Source organism: Drosophila santomea, chromosome 2R, assembly GCF_016746245.2.
Source record: "Drosophila santomea strain STO CAGO 1482 chromosome 2R, Prin_Dsan_1.1, whole genome shotgun sequence".
NCBI classification, from domain to species: Eukaryota; Metazoa; Arthropoda; class Insecta; order Diptera; family Drosophilidae; genus Drosophila; species Drosophila santomea.
The window spans coordinates 17,676,874-17,697,582 of record NC_053017.2 but is presented as its reverse complement, the minus strand read 5'-3'; the positions used below and the strand labels follow the sequence as shown (position 1 = coordinate 17,697,582).

Sequence of the window (20,709 nt, the reverse complement as noted above, 5' to 3'; positions counted from 1 at the left end):
ATTCATATTTGATGCACGTATTGTTAGCTTAAAAAGTTCTTGTTGCATTCTCGCGGGATCGTTCTCCCTAAGTTTGTTGGTGAAAAGTCTTGCATTGAGTTATGAAATGGTTTATCCTTTGCTTGCATAAAGTTTGCCTGTCTGCCTAGGTGCTTAAATAGTAAAGTAATCGTTTAGTGTAATACTTGCAACTTGTGACAGTTTTTGTTTCATTTTGTTTTGTTTTGCTTTTGCATTTTATATAATAAATATACTTTGCTTTTGAAAGTTGTGTCTGTTGTTGAGAAAGGATTATATAGATTGTATATTATGAAATTTATATTTTTGGAATCGTTTTAATTTTCATAGTTGCTCTTCTATTTGTTGCTGCTGTGTGGCTCATTGTTGTTGCTTGTGGTTTTATCTAATTCGTTATTTTAATTAGTTCAATGGAAGGCAAAACATGTGCTGCAGTAGACTTTTATTATTATTTGCTTGCATTTGATTATTATGAATGTTATTGTTACCATTATGATGAAGTTGTTGCTGCTGCTGCTGCTGCTGTTGATGCTGCTGAAGTTGCTGCAGCTGCTGATGTTGCTGCTGTTGCTGTTGTGAGTATGCTGAATGGGGTTGATATTGCTGCTGTTGCTGGCGATAATGTTGCTGCTGGCTGAGATTGTTATTGCTGCTAACTGATCCACCAGCTCCCGCTGCGCTGTTCAAATGCAGGAGACTCAAATCGTCAGCCACGGAATCGTAATCACTGGAATCCTCGCCATAGAGCTAATAAGAATGCCACTTGTTACTTTAAAATTGGATGTACATATATATAGCAGTGAATCACTTACCCGCATGTTATACGGATGTAAGTCGCACATTTCGTGGTGTCAGACGCAATCCTCCAGAGACATCAGCAAGGGGTTCACATACTCAAAGCCCTCGAACTCGGATTGATCGATATTGTCAATGACATGACTGAGAGTTAAAGAAAATCGTTGTGAATTAGCCATCTCATTTGGTGCAAGTCGTACGAATAGATAGATAAAACTTAGGGCCATCTTGGATCTCAACTTACTCATCATCCGGGGTCAACTGTACGGCCTCGCCGGTGAACTCGGGCGGGAAATTGGCCAAGTCGCGATCTGAGTCTAGGCGTGGCTTGAATGGTGGCGTGACCTGTTTGCGCTCAAGCTGCGTGATGTAGGGTGTGCATGAGGATAGTAGAAATCATAATCGATTAGGAAAAACTCCCAGCCAATGGGCAAACATAAAACATTTTTCTCCATTATGTCGGTGTGGCTTGAGCATGATTATGAAAAAAAATTCATTTTGAAAGCGGATTCAGTATTTTCAGAGACAGATAGAGAGGATCAATGGATGGAATACGTGGCGTGGTCGTAATGCGGCTGATCGATAGGAACATTTACCTGCCGTTAGTCTGGACGCTAAGCTAAGATCTCTTACGGGAATTTATCGCATGCAAAAACGGGGATTTACGAAATACGAAAACTAGCACAACTTGCCATCTTTCGGATTTGGGGAACTCGGTATGACTTACGGATCATCTGGCGTTAGTACAGCCGGTTCTTGGGTAAATTGCACATCAAAGTTGCTTGTCACATACGGATCTCCCGTGTCTATGTTGGGTATATAAGGCGGTTGCACCTCCTTTTGAGCTATCTTTAACGCGCAATCGAATACGTAATAATAGATATCATTAATGTCCAAGGTAATAAAGAAAATGCTCGATATTGATTGCCTCAGTTGGATCATTATCGGCGGCCAACAATATACCCACAGAAATACAAATAAAAGTAAATAAAAGTGGAACGAGTTACTTTAGACCTGACCTATGTGGAAACGATGGTCTCAATAAACTGTTGAGCCAAGTCTAATCTTTTTATAATGTAACTACTATAAATACCTATTACTATAAGTTTCTGTTAGCCTGACTCATTACCATAATCACAAACAAGTTCACCAGGACACACAGAGCTAGCAGGAAGACAACCGCCCTTGGACTCACCAATTCCCAATCCATATTCTTAAAGAAGGGATGGCTGACGATATCCATGAACGCGGACTCCCGATGGCAGCCCAAACGGTCAGCGGGATTCTTGTTGAGGAAACCTTTTAAGACAGAGGCCGCACGAACGCTCAGTGAGCGGGGTATACGAATGGTCTTCTCCAGGATCACTTGAAACAGATAGTCCTCAGTGTTCTGCGGAATAAAACAGCAAATTAGAATTTCCCGGGACCAAGAAACACAGTAACCTACCTGATCGGGATTCTCAGAGGCTCCTGCCAGATCAAACGGACTACGCCCGGCCAACATCTCGTAGAGCAAGACGCCAAGTGCCCACCAGTCCACCGAGAAACCGTAGTCCTCGCCCCGCAGGATCTCAGGGGCAATGTAGTTGGGTGTGCCGCAAAACGTGGAGGTGGTGTCCCCAGATCGAATGCCCTCCTTGCACATGCCGTAATCCGTTAGCTTGATGTGGCCCTCGTGATCCAGCAGCACATTGTCCAGCTTCAGATCGCGATAAATGATGCCCTTCTCGTGGAGGAAGTTCAGCGCCAGACTAATCTCGGCTGCATAGAAACGGGCGTGCTCCTCGGGCAGCCGCCGTTGCCGCTGCATGTGGTACATCAGATCGCCACCGCGCACAAACTCGATGACGAAGAAGAGCCGCGAGGGCGTCTGGAAGCACGAGTGCAGCCCCACCAGGAACGGGTGGTTCGAGGCCGTCTCGAACACATGCTTCTCCGTTTGCACCCAGTCGATGTCCTCGTCGTCGGTGACCAGCGCCTTCTTGATCACCTTCATGGCGTAGATGCGTCGTGTGCGTCGTAGCTCCACCATCAGCACCTTGGCATAGCTGCCGCGTCCTATGACCCGTATCAGCTCGAAGTCGTTCAGCGAATACTGGCGCTGTGTGCCCGGCTCCAATGGATCTTCCGGTGGCGGTGGCGCCACTATGTGCGCATGGTCGTGCGACTCGCAGGCATCGGCTCCGCCGCCCATCGCCTCGTAGGGAAGCGGCGGCAAGGGCACCGGCATCGGGTCACTGGACTCCTCCGCCCGCTCCTTGACCAGCGGCTCCGGCTGGTCGGTGCAGTGCTTCTGCACCAGCTTATGGCACTTCTTGTGCACCAACAGCTTGCACTGGATGCACTTGAAACCCTGACGGCCCAGTCCCCAGATTCGATCCTGGCAGTAGGCACAGAAAGCACGCTGCAAGAAATATCATATTATATTTCAACAGTTTTAAGGGGGCTTTGGACAGTTGGCAGTTTCCACTTACCCGGTTGAAACGCTTGGCCTGGAAGATGTGTCCATTGACGCGATACAACTTGCGCCAGCGTCTAGCACCGCGTCGATAGATGCTGCCTGGAAAATCAAATTCGTTTAGTAAATAGGCTTGTAATAACTTCTTATTACCTAAATATGGTTAGAATTAGCTTTTGAGAACAGCACTTGTAAAATTAGACAGATGTCAACGGGAAGAAAATGATTACACGTGCAAGAAATTCTTTCTATTATTGTGCACTTTAAATCTACAAAAGCGGCAACTCTACTTTTCAATTCATTTACTTTAAACGCTTTTTTAAATCAAAACACAATTCGTTAAAGGGGGCAAAATGACTCAAACGATCGATGAATCAATAGCAGGTAGTAATCTTTAGTCGTGTTATTTATATTGCAAACTTAGCCGTTCGAATGGTTATCGTTAGAACTTATACATATATTTAAAATCTGTTACTTTAGCCAATACTTACGATCTTCGCCATCGCAGGACAATCCCGGCGCTTGAGGAACATTGGGGAATACTGAAAGACAAAGGAAAAGAGCTTGGTTAGGCACTTGACACCACTGATGTTATTAACTTATATTGCTAAACATAAAGTAGCCAATTGTGGTAATGACAGGGCATGCTTACGGCAAGCTAGTTTGCCCATCGGGTAAATATCTTTCCTGCCGCTGGTCGCTTATCAATTTGATGGGATTTTTCTATGCGATTTTTGATTTTCGATTTTCGATTTTTACTTATGAACGGATTCTTGCCGAGCCACATGGACGCGTGTTGTACTGCGTGGTGAGTGGCCTGTTAACATGTCAGCACCCACTCCTCGACTGAACCAATCCGATTTCCAAACACTGCTAGTTCCTTATCTCGGTGCCACGCACCATATAGAGAGAATAATGAGCGGGAGTGCAAGATACTGGACTACTGAAGTAACCCGAGAGATACAGATACAGATACAAATACAGATACAGATACGGATGCGACTGGGGCAGGAGGCAGATACTTCGCTCTTTTCCGAGTAATGTTAATTAAGCTTTTCCGGCAGACCACCAGCCATCAATTGAGACCAATTGTTCAGCTATCAGATAGATTCTCCCTCCGCCCAACAATCGCTCATCGCTCATCGCCCATCGCCCATTCATAATTCAATTAAAGTGTCGTCCCAGGGAGTCTAGGGTTCAATAAATTCGCCTGTCCGTCTGCAAGGTTAATATTCAGATAGTTTCGCACACATGTCCACCCATTGACCTAGAATTTTTTAAATACTAGTAGTATTCTCTTTCCCAACTATGCACATTATTACCCTCAGTGTTTTGCTTATCAACTGTGATAGGACCCACACCGCTTGTTTAAACTGCGCTCTTGTTTTTTTTTTGCTATTTTTGTTTAGCCGGTTCTTATTTTACGCCGCGTAAATGCCTTGCTGGCCAGATAAGACGACCAGAATACATAGAGTGAGTAGGGCCATGGGGAAACACAGAACACAGCTAAAAACAATCGACGCGATATGCAATATTAGTCATATTGCCAGGGGGGAGGTGAGGCTAAGCGGACTGAAGGTCGCAGCGGAAGGGAACGATTTTGTTTTGGTATCAAATCACACATAATACATTATCAATGTGTCCACTATTGGCCATGAATTGAGTTTATGAGGAAGGTTGCTTTAAAAGCTCCTAAGTTTCAGTTTTCTTAGCATTCACTTTTCAGAGTCACAAAACTGCGTTTAGAAAGTTTCGAACTGAAGTTTGCACTAGGCAGTTGCACCCGTAGTTGATCTACATGGAATCCGCATTGATTAATTGGCAATTTAAATAAGACGTCGTCACTAACACGATGCTCCGCCGGTCATAAAAGTAGCCGTTTGCGTGCTGTATATTTGGGCCGCCTCGCAGAAGCCACTCCAGATGATCATTGCGATGGCTTGTGGCTTGGTTGGATGGGTGGTTAATTGGTGATTAGGGGGCGACTCGACTCGGATGAGTGGTCAGTTCAGGGGTCACTGGAGCCCAGTTGAAGCACTCGAGATTGGCTCTTGAAAACGCGCGAAGCGTCGTCACTGCGCGACTTTCAGCTACGAACTGAGTTCGCGCGACTTTTCAGTTCAAGAAGCATAGGCAAAAACTAAAAGAATCAAGTGAGAAAACCGAGTAGCAAAGAGACAGAGAAACCGAGAACCAGAACCAAACCAAAAACCAAACCAAAAGCCACAACAAAAGAACAATAAAACCAAGTGCCTCAAGTGGCCGATTGAATTGTCACCGATTGGGAGCAAGTGAGAGCGCGACGAATGGCTTCGTCGATAAGATCGGACTGGCACTTCCATTAAGTTCAGTACAACTGAGGCGGTGGGAAATCAATAGTTTATTGCAAATAATAAATTTGGATAAGCGCTAATTTATTGCACCTAATTTTCAGTGTTTCTGTAAGTTTTGAAAGCCATAAAACAAGTAGTTCTTGGCACACATGATTTAAACTGAAACCAAACATTTGCCAAAATTACCAAAGGCGATAAATAATAATTTAATGTTTCACTTTGCAAATGTTTTGGTTTTAATTGAGATTGGGCATTTATATTATGGCTTCATGTCATTTAAGTTGTCAGAAGCACCCCGCACTGAAGGGAAATGAACTATATTACATTGTTAAGTTGGATTTGCAAATCAAGGATATTAAGAAATAAACGAAACAAATTAACAAGGATGGCTTATAACTTTGCCTTATCTTTATATCTTAGCATACAAACTTACAAATAATTGGTATTTAACAACTTAGAATAAAACAAATAACAATGAACTTAAACAGCATTCCGAATATGGACTAAATATTCCAATGAGACGCCGATTCCATTTACCTGTCGCATAGGCCGGCTCGATCTCCTCCTCCGATTGGAGCTGGTGCTGTGACATCTGCTGCGAGGGCGGTGCCACGCCCATGGGGACAGTGGGTATGGGCACGGGAATGGGCAGCCGCTCGTAGTGGATGCACTCGTGGTGATACTGCTGATGATGATGGCCATGTCCATTATGGATCGTGCCCATCACACTGCTCCTTCCCCCGATGCTGCCACCAGCGATGCTACCGCCGCCGCATCCGTTTAGGCCACTGCCGGCACTGCCACTGTGGTGACTGTGATGGTAGTCCATCAGCATGCCCGGCATTCCCACCGCCATGGAGGCACTGCTCATGGTGCCCGGCACTCCTCCTCCGCCGCCGCCGCCGCTGCTGCCACCGCCTGAGTCATCCGTCGTGGTGGTGTTCGTGTTGTGACACCTGCTCGAGCACCTGCCCAGCGATCCGCTGCCGGCGCTGTGATGACCCAGGCTGCCCATGTGCCCCGGATGACCCATGACAAGCATGCCGCCCATGATGGATCCGCCGCAGCCCTGACTGGAATCCGATCCAGAGTCGTGACCCTGGCACACGGCGCCCGCCGATCCCGGACGACTGAGCGACGTATGTGGCGGGGTCACCGAAGCCGTCGTCTGCATATAATGATGCGTATACGGATGCGGATGCGGCACATCGTAGTCACCGGTGTCGATGTGTCCCGCCGACATCATGCCAATGCTGCCCGTACTCCCTGTGCCCACGCCCACGCCCACGCCCACTCCCACGCCGCCCTGCAAACAGCCAAGCGATCCGTGGGCACTGCCATGATGACTGTGACTGTGGTGGCTGCCATGGTGACTCCCGTGGGCACTGCCACTCCGGCTGTGCATCGATACGCCACGGGTCAGCGTGTTGTTCGCCGACTGAATGGAACTGACCACCGCACCGCGGCACATGATGTCCGACAGCTGGTTGGCCTGAATGTCAAAGTACTTGGACTGGATTATGTTCGAAATCGGAATGGGATGAGAACAGAATGGATAACCAGGTCAGTGATAGGGGTTTTAAGCCAGAATTTTGGTTCGAACTCAGCTTGAAGTTGCTTTACAGATCGGGTATGAAGAATGCTACATCCAAGTCATGATATACATTTCCCTTTAAGAATAATAATGCATTTAAAGAAGCTAAGCAGTATATTATTCAAATAAATATCTGCTTGATAAGTCATTATAAGTATAAATTGTAAATGTAACTAGTTCGTAAAGGGAACATCTGAGTAATCAGTGGGAGTGTACATTTCTACGTGGCAAAAACTTAAGTTGAGCAAATGAGCAATCTATATCCAATTGATGGGATACAATTACAAATGTGACTAACTTATCGAAGGTATTTGATATGTAGGGTGTATCTATATATCTGGTACTATTGTATAATAAATCACCATAAACTGACTAGGATAAACTTGAATAATCATTAAAATAGGTCTGTAACTCCCTTCCTTTTCTTCAAGCCGAGTTCTGGGTGAAAATGTAAGCCACAATGATCCGAATACCTGTGGACTGTCCAGCTGGTCGAGCGATTGTCTCCGAGCGGCGTAATCCAGGTGAGTCATCAGTTGCTGGGCAGCCGGGCAATTTTTATTGGAGTGCAGGTGCTGCTGCGAGGACGTGAGCATCGGCGGAGGTGGCGGCGTGATGGAGCCGCACGGCGATCCTGGACAAGGACTCGAGCAGCGGGACCGACAGGTGGGGCTGTAGCACAAGTTGCCACTGCCCTGCTGATTGGCCGATGGTGTGCTGGGGCAGGTCTGCGATTGCTGTTGCTGCTGCGCTTGCTGCTGCTGCTGCTGTTGCGGCAGGCAGGGCTGCTCCTCCTCCTCCTCCTGCTGCACTATGTTGACCGGAAGCGGAGCACATTGGGTCAGGCGGCGCGGCGATCGTCCGCGATCCACAGTCGTGGCGGACCAATAGCCCCAGGCCATGTTGGTTTACTTGAATTTTTTATTTTTCACTTCGCGTCGCGTTTATGGAGTTTCAGTTCACTAAGCTTTCGCTTCGTTTGGTTTTGATTTTGCTCGAATTTGATTTTTACTATTTCTTAAGTTCGTTTGCACTGGACTTGTTTCTGCGATTGGTTAACATAAGATTAAATTAGCTTACGCACTGTGAAATGCAAGTGGGGGAACTAGTAAGACATGATTGAAAGTTGCTTTTTAGCTTGGTCTGTTATCAAGGTCATTACAAACCAGACGCAAGATAAGTCTGCATAATTTGAAAACTTTGAGAAAAGTGTTTGTTTTTGGCAACGAATACGTTGTTATTCAATTTTTGCAAGTCCCACTAATTTCACTTCAAAGTACTTCATTCATTCCACTGCCAGCGTTTCATGACTAAGTGCCACCAATATATCCACTTAGCATAGCCCCCCTCTTAAATGGAGCGTATAAAAAATTGGATAGAGTGGCGAGTGACTCGGCGAGGGGTGGGGAAAGTAAATCGCGAAGGAAAGCGGAACAAGGTCCCAGTTGCAATTACAGTTACATGGCGCAGCAAACTATGCAAAGCAAAGTTTCAAAGCAAAACGACAGGCGGCGTATCCCCCACTTCGCTGATCTCGCAGTTCGTAATGATTGATTAAAAGAAAAACCCAGACACACACAAGGATGTGGCCGTGAGAAGGGCGGTGGGAGAGGGGCGGTGGGCGTTTGGTTATGGGCGTGGCCGATTGCAGACGCCGCAGAAACCACACCTAAAAAAAAATATATAAATTGTGTAATAATGGGAAAGACAAGAGAGAAGCGAGCGGGGAAACCGAGAGCAATGCAGGCCGAACAGCTGACAACTCTGTCAGGACACCCACACACACCCACACACAAAACACAGTCGCTTGGAGAAATTGGTAACACACACAGAGACACGGCTGCGACAATCACAAACAATTTAACCCAAGTCAAACGAGCGCACAAGTTGCTGCAAATTGACAAAGGCGTGAAAGGCAGCCAAGAGCGAGCAAAAATTATTGAGAATGTTGGAGAGAGAAGGAGAGAACGCGGCGGAGAAAGCATAAGAAGCCCAGAGAGAGAAAATCGGTCGACGCGCGCAGGGAAATTTGCTCGCAATCGCCCTTTTAAGTATGCAATCTTCTGTTGCCATTCCTACATTTCAGCCAAGTACAGTGGAGACTCTGTGCAGCAGACTAAGGGGGTTTTTATCCAAAAGATTTTCTTTTTTCTTTTAGTGCTTAGTTATAGAAAATTTTTAAGCACTTATTTCCTTTGAAAAACATTAATGATTCTAACCAAAAATTGATTAAACTATTTAGATATACCAAAACTGAATTAAACTAAGGAAAGGAGAATTCATAATGTGTTTAAATAAGATTATCGGTAATTAAATAAAGGTAATGTAATAGGTAATAAGTGTCCGTATACATCATACTATCATAATTTGATTATAAAAGTTATTTTTCTTGAGCGTGTACTGTATTCCACTGAAAGACGAACACAGGGCAAGCGACCATCCACCGATGCAGTGAAGTGTAAACAGAAATTTTCTTCAAGTGTATTGGTAGGTCACATCGCAATCGCTTGTTGTTTAGACAATTGAAATTAAGCACTCCACTTTCATGCATAATTCGCATGATTAACGAGGGTCGAAGTGGGTCGAAAAGGGGGTGGGGTGGCGAGGTCCTTAGGTGGACAGCATCCACTTGACACAAGAGCCTTGTCGTGACAAGGCAAGCAGATCCCTTTGTTTGGCACTCATTTCCTCCGGTTTTTCTTTGTTTTCCACGCTATCTGCTGATGATGCACTCTCTGGTGACTGGCGGACTGGTGACTAAGGGGGCAGCACCCAAAGGAGGATCTGATGCATTTTCGAATTAAATTCAGCCAGCCCCCTCCAACTCATCCTCGTTCCTCGTCCATTCCCCTCTTGCGCTGGCACTATCCTTCAGCGTTTGCTAAATATAAACACTCCGCCGGCATTGTTTTCCCTGCAATTGGAGCATGAATATTGGTTGCCAGCTTGTTTGTCCAGGATGGGAACAGAGCATCCCAAACAACCCATCAGTCCGTCCAGCCACCTACACCAAACCCTTCTAGGTTCTATCCATAGAAACACCCCTGTTGGCCAGCCCAAAGTCCTTAAATCCCACAGCACTAAGCTAGATTAAAGCTGATTTGCAAACAAGAAAATTATTTAACAAGCTTAAAGTACAAGCTTGGTTTTAAAGTTTTAAAGGCGAATAGGCAAATAGCGAATAGGGAAAGTGCTCACAATATATGTCTTTTAAATCCTATTCTATTTACATCCCTTTTAGCCAAAACTTTTAGCTACCTAAATTATATTTGTTAAATGATATTATGTTTAAAATCTATGGCATTTTGAAAGTATTTTTAATCTCAATAAAGCAAAATTCTATCGATTAAATATTCCCAATGGCTATTGTTTATTCTTTACTGCCCCATTCAAGAATTTGAATGGCCTAAATTCGCACGGCTTCTTACATCAGAAACCCATCAAATTTGGATATTTAGCCCGCCACGCCCCGAATTATTGACCATTCCAGCGGCCCAATCATCCGCCCACTCTTGAACTTTGTGCAAACATAACGATAAACATAAGCAGGCGATGTGCGCCAGGAGAACTGCGGCACCATCTTTGGGCCACCAGATACCAGCACGGACCAGAGGCATCAATAGTTAAACATCAATTTGGCTTTTCCGAGTGACGTCAAGCGGGCAAGTTTCCACCTGACACCCACGTCGACCTCCAGTGGATATAAAATTTCGCACAGCTTAAAGAAGAGAAAAGCGGCAAAGATGGAAATGCCATAAAGTTGGCACTCATAGAAAGAATGCCCAATGCTTAAAACGTAATAAAGAGCGTCTTCTATGAATATAAAAAACGTTGTTGTACTTTTTTTTCTCTATGGATAAAAAGTATATTTTAGTATTATGCACAAGATTTAGTTATCAAGATTTATCGTCTTTAAAACCCGCCACTTTTGTATATATAACATTTAAACAAATGTATATACAACTAAATACATTCTAGCTTCAACTTTAAGCAGAAGGTCCTCAAAGTAGCACCGCATATCTTGTTTGAGTACTACAATCAAATTAATCTGTATGTAATATGGTCTCGGCTTTTTCTCCCTGCATCACTGTATGCATATGATATAGGCATCCAAAATAAAATAAAATATGGCATATATACCATTCAATCCCGCCCACATTCCTATCCTCGAACTGATCCCCAAACTATACCGAAATGGGCTTCCTTGTTTGCTGAACTAACAATAATTTCATTAAGCCCAATGGCATCATTAAAATTTGCCCAACAATCATAATGGGGCCAGCTAGCAAGCGAACTGGGTACCAAATCTCCCAAAGGCTACATAGGCAAACCTAAAAAATAAAGGAACACGGACCGAAAACAGAACCCCAGGGTACCCAAAAAAAAAAAAAAAAGTGGAAATTTGCTGATTTAACTTTGGCAAAGGAGGCGCACACACACCTGGTACGAGTGAAAGCCTTCGGGCCAAAAAGAAACGAACAAGTTTAAATGGCAGGGCGACAGCTTGGCCAGCAAAACGCTTTCCGCAAAGAATAAAAGGAAATTGTTTCGCCCTGCAGCTTCTTCCTAGCCCACTGACTCATATTATCTGTATATATATAAAAATATATATATTGTATATGTGCATATATGCCTCACATACATATATGTATGCATACGAAATGGATCCATCTCGTCTATATAGTATAGTCGGTTTGGGCCAAGTTTGGACATCCAGACGGTCGCCGAGGTGCAAGAAGCGCTTGATGAAGTGCAAATGCCTGAGGTCAAGTTTAGGGTGGGGATTCTCGCACACCATCACACACATTCACACACTAGCCAACACACTCACACACTGCCTCATTTTGCGTCATTTGTTGGCATGTTTTTTTTTTTTTTTTTTTTTTTTTTATTACAAATACGGCAGGAAAATAAAATCTTCAAAAGATACCATCCACCGTCCGTGAATGGCATGCACGATTCATAACTCTTCAAGTAGAGTTACGCCTACGTACTAAACAAAAACCTCCGAACGCTCTCCAGTCCTTGCTACGCTCACCGGGACTTCCAGTCAAGGTATTACTTCGGTGAGCAGGATGTGGTGCCTGATCGCAACCCCACTTTTGTTGCGTTGCTGCGAAACGCTCCTTCGCTAACTCTTTAGTCGCCTTTTACGACAAGCCGAGCCCGCTGAGGTGGTATTCTTGCCCCGCCACCACACGGGGGTGCTCTTTATCCAACGGGTCTGCTGGCCATCTCATCGATGCGAACTCGTTTCATAATGCCGATGATAATGCCATGGGCCCTTACCCACACGGTTTTGTCCGCCAGCATTGTGCGCATTAAGTTCCTCGGGCTGAGCGGAGATCCAGCAAGAGTCTCCAGTATCTCTCTCTCTGTACGGAACCTTACACAGTGCAGCAGGATATGTTCCGCTGTTTCGGCTGAGTCGCTACAGAACAGGCACAGGGCTGAGTCAACATGGCGAAACCTGAAGAGGTAACCCCGGAAGCAGCCGTGATCGGTGAGAAATTGCGTCAAGTGATAGTCCACCTCCTTGTGTTCGCATCCTGCCCATTCAACTAGATCTGGGATCAGTTGGTAGGTCCATCTCCCTTGTTGCGAATCATGCCACCTAGTCTGCCACACTCCATGCAGCCAGTCTGTGATCTCTTCTCCGGAAATACCTTCTCGCTTTAGGTATTGAGCCTCAATCTCTAGATCGATCGGGGGGATGCCCGCGAGAACATGGGCCGCATCTGACGAGATTGTTCTGAATCCTCTGATCAGTCTAAGGGCCAGAGTCCGTGATACTGCACGCGCGTTGTCCAAGTACGTCACTTTATTTGTGACACTCCTCCAGATGGGGGCTGCGTATAGAAGCGAAGATTTCGCGACCGCCACGAGCAGCCTTCTGGCCGGCATCCTGGGTCCGCCTATATTTGGCATGAGTCTTGCCAGTGCTGCTGCTGTCATCGCTGCCTTCCTGCTGGCGTATCTCGCATGCTCCTTGAATGACAGTCTGTGGTCTACAATAACTCCTAGGTACTTAAGGAATCCAGCTGACTCTATTTGGGCGTCTTTGACCGAGACCCGTATACTCTCGACGGCTTTTCTGCTGCTCAACAACACCACTTCGGACTTGTGCGCAGCAATACTTAGACCGGCGTTTTCCAGCCAGCTAATAGTTGAGCTAATCGCTGCATTGCTCCTGTCCTGTAACTCCGGTATTGTTTTGGCAACCGCTGCAACTGCCACGTCGTCTGCAAAGCAGAGTAGCTCCACTCCTGTGGGCTTGCTAATGGACAATAACCCGTCGTACATTATGTTCCACAGGATTGGTCCAAGAACCGACCCTTGTGGGAGCTTCCCACGATGTCCAGCAGGCAAAGTGGGCGGAAACTGCCTGCAGCGTTGGTAGGACCCTTTCCTTTCGGCAGCAGTACCAGCTTCATGTTCTTCCAGCGGGATGGGAAGACACCATCAATCAGGCACTGTTGGAAGGTGTCCCTGAAGATTTCTGGCCTAGCATTTGCGGCAGCCATAACTACGACACCTGGGATGCCATCGAGACCAGGGGCTTTGTTGGGCTTTATCCTTTTTGCCGCTTCGATGACCTCACTTGCAGTGACACCCGGGAAATCCGGGGCAGGGATTTCTTGCGCGGGTTGCCATAGGGTATCCTGATTTGGAAATAGCTCTTGCACGATGGTTGACAGTAGGGCTGGGTCCTGTGGAGTACCACCTTCAGCGGCTTTCAGCTTGTTGCTAACCATTTTGTAGGCGATTCCCCAGGGGTCTTCGTCGACACTTGCCAGCAATTCTTTAAAAGCATTTGCTTTCGCAGCAGCTATGCCGTTTCTAAGATCTGCACGTTTCGATCTGAAAGCCTCGTGAAGTTCCGCGTGCTGAGGAAATCCTCTGGCTCGTTGCGCCTGTCTCCTTGCCCTGAAGCATTCCGAGCGTAGGTGGTTGAGGGAGCCGTTCCACCAGTAGACCGGAGGTTTGCGTTTGCCATTTTTCTTCTTTCGCGGCATCGCTGCATCGCATGCAGCTTCCAGCATCTTCATGAGCGACGCCACCATGGATTCCGCATGCCCAGTTGTTTGCTCCATTTGCTCGATACTAAAGGCCAGCATGTCCTTGTCCAGCTTTCTGATGTCCCATGCTTGCCCAAGGGTGCTCCTTGCATGTCGTTGTGCGGTGCACGACGAGCGGGCGCTGAATGTGATTAGGGCATGATCGCTCAGAGTTACGTCTTCCTGAACCATCCAATTTGCAGTGGAGGCTAGACTTCGGTTAACAAAGGTGACGTCGATGAATGATGTACCTCTGTCGTTGTTAAACGTGGGCTTGCCACCATCGTTCAGCAGCACCAGATCCAGCTGGTTCATGGCATCGATAACGGCCCTACCTCGGGGGTTAGATGTCCGGCTTCCCCATTCTATTGCCCAGGCGTTGAAGTCACCTGCAATGACTGCCGGCTTGCGCCCTCTAGCGTGGTGTATCAGGTTGTCTAAGAAGTCCTCGAACAGGTCCGGGCTGTCACTTGGCGGGGCATAGCAGCTGTATAAGTGGACACCCTTCACTTTAGCGTACGCAATGCCGCGCATTGGCACACTTTCCTGGTCCTCTATGTAGAGGTTTCTGCAGCATATGACTGCCGCCTTACGGGTAGAGTCGAAAAGAGCTTCTGCATTTTCCACTCCGGGGGCGTACGGTTCGCTTAGTAGCATGACGTCAGCATTGCGCTCTATCGCTGTTTGGGACAGAAGGCTCTGTGCAGCTGCGCAGTGATTAACATTAAGCTGTAGTATGTTAATCATGAATGCGGCGTCTTAGGGCTCCTTTTGTTGTGCTCGCTTTAAAGGTAGGGCATGTAGAGCTACCTGTCGGGTGGTTCCTGTCTGTGTCGCTGTTGCAGATCAGGCAATTCGGCGGGTTGACACAGCCTTTCGCTTTGTGGCCTTGTTCGCCGCACCGGAGACAGCAGTCCGAGCGATCAGGCTCCTTGCAGTTGAGTGCCCTGTGGCCGTAGCCCAGGCACTTATAGCATCTTATGGGGCGTGTGTCCTGGATGATGTTGGCATGTGTGTGTGCGAGTGTGTGTGGTTTTGTTTGCCAGTGTCTGGCGCACAGCAGCCAAAAATTTTGGGAAAAAATGAACAGCGTGATGCAGAAAAACTGAAGGGGAACCCACAAAAATGGAAATCAATTCTTTGATTTTTATTCATCTTGGTCGGTTTCCTCTGTCCAAGTGCAAAATAAATGAGGCATAGAAAATAGTGTGTTTTTTAAAGCGTTCCAGAACTTTAGTTACTATGTTGAATATGAAGTATTTAATATATAAGTGGGTGGAATATTTATGGTCTCCCATTCATTTTTTACGCTACTATTATTAATTTTGAAGTATTGGTATACAAAATAATGATATTTAAATTAAATTGTCCCCTTGTTTTCTTACAAAATAATAAGTAAGTTACATTTATTCTCCAATCCTTGAAATTAATTATTCTTTATAAAGGGTCCAGTTATCATGTTGCGAAATATATTGATTTTGCGAGTTACGGTCGGTTATAAATTCCAGTCATCACATCTCAGGGGTAACTCTATTATAAAGTTCATTAGCAGCCCCAAAACTTTCATTAAAGAAACATTCACAACATTATGTTAATCATTCACGTCCATTGCCTTTTCACCTCCCCATTTTCCGCCCCCTTCTCACAGCGGAAAATTGTATGGCAACTAATCAGAAATGTACGACAACTTCGGCAGAACAGTCAAAAAATATTGCACGGGGGCAATTGATTTTTTCCGCAAGATTTTCGGGACTTGCCGAAGAACGAGTGGAAATGTTTGAGAAAATAATTATATGAAATTATGCTGTTCACTGATTTGTACTTCTTTTCCGACATACAACTCCAACTTTTGCGCTTTCTTTTGTTAATTCACACCGCAGAAACTCAATTTGTCGTTTAGCTGTGCAAAACCATGTATATTTGTATACATATATATATGTATATATATATCTATAATTATGTATTTGTTTGTAAGGCCCGGAGAGTTGTATCTTTTTATCGAAATCCGCACGGCACTTCCACACAGGCGAGCGGCCAACGCGCGAGTGAAATGCCGATGCAGAGAAGTATGCTAGGGAAATTTGTCGGGGAGAAAGTAGCGGCAGCCATGGAGAAAGCTATTGAGAGCGAGTCTCAGCGAATGGAAGGAGGAAAGAGCAAGAGCGAAAAAAGAAACTAGAGAGAATTTTTAGAGGCTCTATCTTTCACTACAGTTTGAAAAAAAAAGTTTGTTGTTCTTTCAGTAATTTTTGAATTTATGCTTGGAAAAAAATTATTCTAATAAAATATTTTTATTTATGACCGATTTTAGGTTAGCAATGAAAATGAAAAAAAATACTTTTGTTCCGAAATGTAATAATTAAATTACACGCTGTTCAGTTTGGCGATGGTGATCTGCAACTGAATTAGGCAGATGCTCCTAAAACTCAGTCCTTGTCCGGGAATTGGTAAAAGAAAGTTCCCCTTCCCCGCTCTCCCTAGCTCCAGACAGCGGCGTTGGCCTTGTGAATCTACTTTACTTTGGAAGAGAGAGAGAGAGAGAGAGAGAGCAGAGAGAGCGCAAATAAAAGCCGCAGACCGGCGCTTTAGCATTGCCAACTTCGATTCAATGGATGGCAATACCTTTCTCCTTGGCTCAGCTGTTTTTTGTGGCATCTGGGGAAATGCTCTCTCTCTCTCTCTCTCTCTGTCTCTCCCTCTATTCTCTGCTCGCCATCGCTATCTCGCTCTTGGGTAATGGCATCTTGTGTATCGACCTTATGAGCTGCAAAAAAGTTCCTCGGACCTGGACAAAAGTTTTTCATGTACATATGCATATGTGTGTGTGTGTGCCGGACAGCGTTGCCATATTGCAGGCGCATAAATTATACCGTTAGCTTACAGATTCCAACTTTTTGTATTGTTTGGTTATTGGGGGAGCTGCAGAGGTTTTTGCTGGGCGGAGATGAAGCCGGAAGGGGAAGCAAAACTCTACAGACAAACACACTTTGCAACACAAGAAAAAACGTTAACAAAATGTAAAAAAAAAAAGAAAACGAAACCAAAAAACAAGAGAAGCAACAACAGAAAAGTCAAAACAAGGGCTTGTAAAAATGCAAGGCACACACACACCAACAGCCATTTACTAATCAACACAACAACAATGAGCACACAAACAGAAAACATGTTCGGCATACAAACACACAGACAGGACATCCTAACATATGCAGGAGTGCGTGTAACGGTAACGAAATACCTTGACAATGTCCCTCTCCCTCACGCACACACACAGTCGCAGGAACGCAAACACACACACACACACAGAACGCTTTTAATACATTTTAAGCCGCATTTTTTTACACGTGGCCACATAACACAAGGATAAAAACAAGAAAGAATGGGACTGTAAAGTGTTTCGACCGATAAGATACCCACTAGCAGGCAATTACATATTAAAGTATCATACTTTTCAGCATAAGCCTTGAAAATATAAGAAAATAAAGAACTAGAAGTACGCTTGATTTGCACGAATACAGCATACCCCTTGAAGAGTACAGGGTGAACAACAACAACCAACATGTTGTCTCTACACACTGTTCTTTTTTGTCATTCGGCGATATGTGAGGATGGAATGGCCACAAAATATCAGGAAGCCTGCTCCGCAGAACAAAAACAAAGCCGCATAAAAAGGGTAGCGGAAACTGTAACACCCCTCCATCACACCCCCCTGCCACCACCCACGAACTTTGTTTAGTGCGACTGGCAGTTATCATATCTGCTGGGCCGTAAGTTGGCTTTTTTTCTTGTTTTACACACCGGTGTTCGGAAAAACAGAATGACCACAGGTATGGAATGGCTAAGGATAATGTGGATAACTCGGAAAAATTCGAATGGGCTCTACACTTTATATGTTTCCCTTCAAAAGGATTATTGAACTGAATAAATTTTAATGGAGAGAACAAGTTTGTGTGTGCGAATATTTTATATCTGTGGAATATCTTATTCAATAAAACTAACATGACCTACATTTCCAGCCAAGAAAGAGTGTATTCTTTGTTTATTATGCTTTAACCTCAGGCCCACGTTTTTTAGTAATTTACTGTATAAAGGGTTTTGTGTTTGTCATTCGCCGAACGAGTGTGGTAAGTGAAACCTTTTTGTTGTTGCGGCAGGCATAATTAAGCACAAAACTCGCATCACAGTGTGCATGAGTGAGATCGCCGAAAACCGCACAACAGGAAAATTAAAATTCAAAAAAAGCTGGCGAAAACTTAAACCCACACGAAGCAAACAATTTAATTATAATGAATTATAAATGATGTCGGCGAGCCAAGATCCAAGCAGAATTTATATGCAAATAAGTCGGCGGTAGGGAAGAGTTAACAAAAGTTGAAGAACGCTGACTGCCTTTGGCAATTGCCACAAGACTCGGGCTTTTCGAGCATGCGAGTGTTCGTACGGGTTAATTAATATTTTATGTTATTAACTCGAGTGGATGACGCCGCCTTTGGATGCCGGAAAAGCAGAAAGGCAGCCGGAAAACTCGCGGGGAAAGCTCAAGTTTATTGAGCCAACAAGACGCGCTCACAATGTTTAATCAGGCCTAAATGTGCCTGGTTAAGTTATGGAAGCTAAGACGGAATGTGTTGCCTATTGGCTAATTAATTACTTGCTGCCTACCTTGCGGCAGCAGCAGTAAATCATTTAAAAACTTGGAGAATTCAAAATAAAAAGAACAGAAATTCTGTTAATGCATATACTGTATCTTCAGTTAGATAACTACTAGGCTTACTTTGGTTCCATATTTCTTTTCGCTCTGATAAGTTAACTGACCTTATTAGATACGTTTATCGTTCTCAGTTTTAGACGACAACTTATAATACAACCATGCTTCTCAGACTGGGAAGCATTTCCAAAACCAATAAAGTTTGAATATTCTTAACATTTCTACATTTTAGCAGACTTACCATGAATGACTAATTGAGAATCGTAGTTCATTTCGTAAAGTCGTATGGCCTCGTCCAATTCCATCTTCGTTGATATAGTGCAGGGATCGTTCTCCTCATCCACCCATTTAATGGTAAAGGGCTGTGAAAATGCGCAATGAATAACACAATCTGAATTCCCATTATTTTATAGTTATAACTTTACCTGATCCAGAGGAAAGCGACAGATGTTGCGAATCTCGTAGCAGAGCTCCTCGTAGGAGATATTCTTGTTGACGGTGGTGATGATGATCTGGCCATTGTAGGCGGTCTTCACCGTAATACTATTGGGCGCATTGGCCATGTTCATACTATTCAAGCTGACGCTGCTGCCGTCGTTCAGAATTTGCGAGGGCATTTTCTGCATTTGCTAGCTGGATAAAATATTTTGATAACACGTAACACACAGAGACAAACAGATTGATAACAGAAAACTGCAAAAATAAGAACAAAGAGATACGTGTTAAAAATTAAGCGGTTTACAGTAAACTTAAAATAACACACATCTTTACCGACTATATTTTAATATATCATATTTTATAATTACAATTATCTTAATTAATCTTAATCTTAAATTTTTACTTAAGAATCTGATAGATAAAAGAACTTATGAATTTCTTTTGCTCTCTCCGTCATCGTTCTCTCTTTGAAAACCAATTTGAAATCCCGCCCAAAGCGAAATGTCAACTTTGACATTTGAAACACGCACACACACGCAGACGCCAATCGAACTGCATGCCACAGGTAGTTGTTGTTGCTGGTGCTGCACCAAATGCGGAGACGGTGATAAAGCGAATGAGACAAAACAAACGCGAATGAATCATGCAAAACGCCCACAAAACAATAAAACGAGAAAAGTAAGTGGAATTAGCACGCCGAACCGAGTGTGCAAATTAGTTTATTTTTACTCCTCGCCTCTCTTTCTTAGCCCACTTACTTGGCATCTCAGTACTTAGGTATTTGAGCGTAATTAATGCCGTACATTGACCAAGGTAACTGTTAAAAGTACCCAGTTGGCAGCAACAACAACAGTGCAACAAATGAGCAAGAGAGAGAGAGCGGGGGCAGGGCAACAAGAGCGAGCAGGAGAGTCGCCAACCTGTTTTAACTCATTAGCATTTTTCAATTAAGACGCCGCTTTTTTAGAATTAACACTTTTTATAAACTTAAGCTTATTTATCGACTCACACTAGTTCCTTTAGTTTGTTTAACCACAAAAAGTATGCACAAAACGCCGCACAAATATAACACAGGGACAAATCAAACAACACGAAACATTTAAATTAAGGCCAATCAGTGCGCCACATACATTTTAATAAAGACACTGGCACTCGCACTCTTTTAATTAATTGTTGTGGCTTAAACGAATTAAAACTAACATTGCTATTTCTCCGTTTATTTCGTTTTGGAAGGAGAGCACAAAGCGGAGAACGCGAAGTGACAGCACAGAAAATACCGACGGGGAGTGCTGAAAATGCCTACAAGACAT

The 20,709-nt window shown here is 44.5% G+C and overlaps 1 protein-coding gene across 8 annotated transcripts; it reads right to left on the bottom strand.

The window, feature by feature from the left end:
- Positions 1-94: 94 nt before the first annotated feature.
- On the bottom strand, positions 95-20,660 carry LOC120446447 (atypical protein kinase C). 8 transcript variants are annotated; one of them, XM_039627431.2, is made up of 11 exons: positions 20,409-20,660; positions 19,387-19,654; positions 19,203-19,323; positions 3,763-3,813; positions 3,288-3,373; positions 2,261-3,217; positions 2,009-2,203; positions 1,541-1,662; positions 831-957; positions 507-765; positions 95-447 (listed from the first exon to the last, which is right to left on the bottom strand). In XM_039627431.2, the coding sequence occupies exons 2-9, from the start codon at positions 19,585-19,587 to the stop codon at positions 870-872; spliced, it is 1,821 nt and encodes a 606-aa protein (XP_039483365.1). In that variant the 5' UTR covers positions 19,588-19,654; positions 20,409-20,660; the 3' UTR covers positions 95-447; positions 507-765; positions 831-869. The 8 variants fall into 8 exon arrangements, with proteins under 8 accessions (XP_039483365.1, XP_039483367.1, XP_039483362.1 ...); XM_039627433.2 differs by lacking the exon at positions 1,541-1,662 and adding an exon at positions 1,058-1,173 and having other exon boundaries at positions 20,409-20,657; XM_039627428.2 differs by lacking the exons at positions 19,203-19,323; positions 19,387-19,654; positions 20,409-20,660 and adding exons at positions 6,142-7,117; positions 7,672-8,243; positions 16,095-16,231.
- Positions 20,661-20,709: the final 49 nt, after the last annotated feature.